Source organism: Dipodomys ordii, unplaced genomic scaffold (assembly GCF_000151885.1).
Source record: "Dipodomys ordii isolate 6190 unplaced genomic scaffold, Dord_2.0 Scaffold111, whole genome shotgun sequence".
NCBI lineage: Eukaryota > Metazoa > Chordata > Mammalia > Rodentia > Heteromyidae > Dipodomys > Dipodomys ordii.
Window position 1 is genome coordinate 3,978,339 of NW_012267327.1, and position 2,502 is coordinate 3,980,840.

The 2,502-nt window shown below is 41.6% G+C and overlaps 1 protein-coding gene across 1 annotated transcript in view; it reads right to left on the reverse strand.

Moving 5' to 3' along the window:
* Positions 1 to 484: 484 nt before the first annotated feature.
* The window catches only part of Dppa2 (developmental pluripotency associated 2), a 10,142-nt gene continuing 8,124 nt past the window's right edge, over positions 485 to 2,502 (reverse strand). The window contains exons 6-7 of the mRNA XM_013028510.1: positions 1,920 to 2,115; positions 485 to 545 (exon numbers count right to left, since the gene is read on the reverse strand). Coding sequence (XP_012883964.1) covers positions 503 to 545; positions 1,920 to 2,115 — 239 coding nt within the window. The 3' untranslated portion in view covers positions 485 to 502. The remainder of the gene's footprint in view (positions 546 to 1,919; positions 2,116 to 2,502) is intronic.

The following is a 2,502-nucleotide window of genomic DNA, read 5'->3' on the forward strand; positions in this document are numbered from 1 at the left end:
ACCCAAAAAAAAAGCCAGAAGTGAAGCTGTGGCTCAAGTGGTAGAAAATAGCCTTGAGCAAAAATGCCAAGCCAAGAGCCTGAGGCCCTGAATTCAAACTTTAGTTCTGGCAAAAAAAAGAAAAAAGAAAAAGAAAGAAAGAAAACAAAAACGAAACAGCTGTTTCCTATAATAGTTAAAACTCACTCTAGGAGTTAGGAGCTTAGCTAGGACCCAGAACAGGAGATTATCTGCAGACTCAAAGCCAGTTGTCCTGGTAGAGATGGAGGAGGAAATTCTGCAAACATATATCCTGTTTTGTGAAAAAGCAGAAAGCCTTTGTTTCTTCTTATTTGCCTTCACACCAAAATAAATTAACATCTTGAAGGTAGTATATTTGAGATGGATGGTAAAAAAGCAGAAAGCCTTTGTTTCTTATTTGCCTTCACACCAAAATAAATTAACATCTTGAAGGTAGTATATTTGAGATGGATGGTAGTCTCCTAAAGTATGCCTTTTTCTTTTATCTCCTATTGCAATTAATTGTTTTCAGCATCTTCTTATTCCTAAAAGACAAGTTAGAAGATAATCATAACAAAAGAAAAAAGGCTAGAAAAAGATGACATTCCACACTGAGCTCATGAAAATGAAGATATGACAAAGAATCTACTCCCTGGGGGCTGTGGCTTGTCTCAACACCTAAGCTTGGTAGCCCATAGCCTGTCCAAACTCGGGGCTCATATTATCTTTACTGCAATGGGCACCATACACACACTAAGTTTGGCTCTCACAACATAAGACATTCGTCCTATAGTCTATCTAAAATCAAAAGTGTTATTTCAGGAGACATTTCCTGGCCATCATTCTGTTCTGAGAAAAGCCCCCAGAGCAACTGGAAAAAATTGAGGTCCTTCCTGGTCTACTCCAGACTCCATTGTTAATACAAGCATCAAACATTGACATACTTCCAGTTTCTAGGTATGTTGTTGACTCTAATTTTCAAATGTTCCTATTGGCTATTTCCACTTTTTTTTTTGTCGGTCGTGGGGCTTGAACTCTGGGCCTGGGTGCTGTCCCTCAGCTCTTCAGCTCAAGGCGAGCGCTCTACCACTTGAGCTACAGCGCCACTTCCGGTTTTCTGGTGGTTAATTGGAGATAGGAGTCTCAGTCTTTCCTGCCTGGGCTGGCTCTGAACTGCGATCCTCAGATCTCAGCCTCCTGAGTAGCTAGGATTACAGGCGTGAGCCACCGGCGCCCGGCTATTTCCACTTTTAAAAAAGTCCCAAGTTACTATTTTCTAACAGGTAAAGCCATGGGTCACATGGTCACTGGCTCACACCTATCGGTAATCCTTAACTCTTCGGGAGGCAGAGATCTGAGGATCTTGGTTTGAAACTAGACCAAAAAGACAAATCAGAGAGTCACTTATCTCCAATTAACCAGCAAAAAGCTGAAAGTGGAGGTGTATCTCAAGGGGTCGTAGAATACCAGCCTTTAACAAAAATGCTCAGCAAGTGCATGGCCCTGAATTCAAATGGGAAAAATTAAGTGACCTACCAAACTCCATCCCCAATAAACTAACTTCCTCTGAAGGCCCCCTCAACGATGCAGCCATTGCTATATCCTTCAATAGGCATTCCTTCACAGTACTATATAGTTGGCAGGAATTTTTCCTCCCATTGATCTTTGTATATAAGTAAAAATTTAACACATAAGCAGACCTCTCATTCCCCCCCACCCTTTGGAACAGGTCTCAAACTGAGGGCCAGATTTATTTAAATCTGCTAACCACAAGACACATTTATCTGAGTTTGAGGTTCTTTCCTCTCCTATTTTGCCTGATCTATATACACCAAATTAAGCAAACAGCATGTTCACTCTCTGCCTATTTAGAAACCCAGCTTTGGTCTTCCATGTTTATAAAGCTATTTAAGGGTTACCTTTTGACACATTCAGGACATAACATATTATCTTCTAGTCCTGGGGTTGGGAATAAACAGGCTGGTAACAGGAAGAGAGAAATCATTGTCTTGCGAGAGTTGGGGACCCAGGTCTGACCTGCACAAAACTGCAGGCGCACCCATCCCTTCCCATCTGCTGGGAGAAGTCTGCCATGGACTACGCACCACCTGACACCTGGGGAAGAAGAGCAGGATCAAGATTAACTCTCACCTAGCCATGTACTGTGAACAGATCATTTGAATAAGATGTGTGAAATTAACATGCCAAGTCACTTTAAATTCATATACAACATGATACACATTGATTAATAAGTTACCTCTAGGTTTTGGCTAGGTAATTTGCTTGCATCAATATAGATGTATTTTTTCATTGCCTATGTGCAGTTAGGGATTGAACCCAGAGCCTTGGACATGACAGGCAAGTGTTCTACCACTAGGCTACCTCTCCAGCCTTAATGCATTGAGACACGGTCTTGTTATATAGCCTTGGCTGGTCTAAACTCCAGAACCTTGAGACTCTGCCTTCTGAACACTGGATTATTTACCATTTGCCAACCCAAAA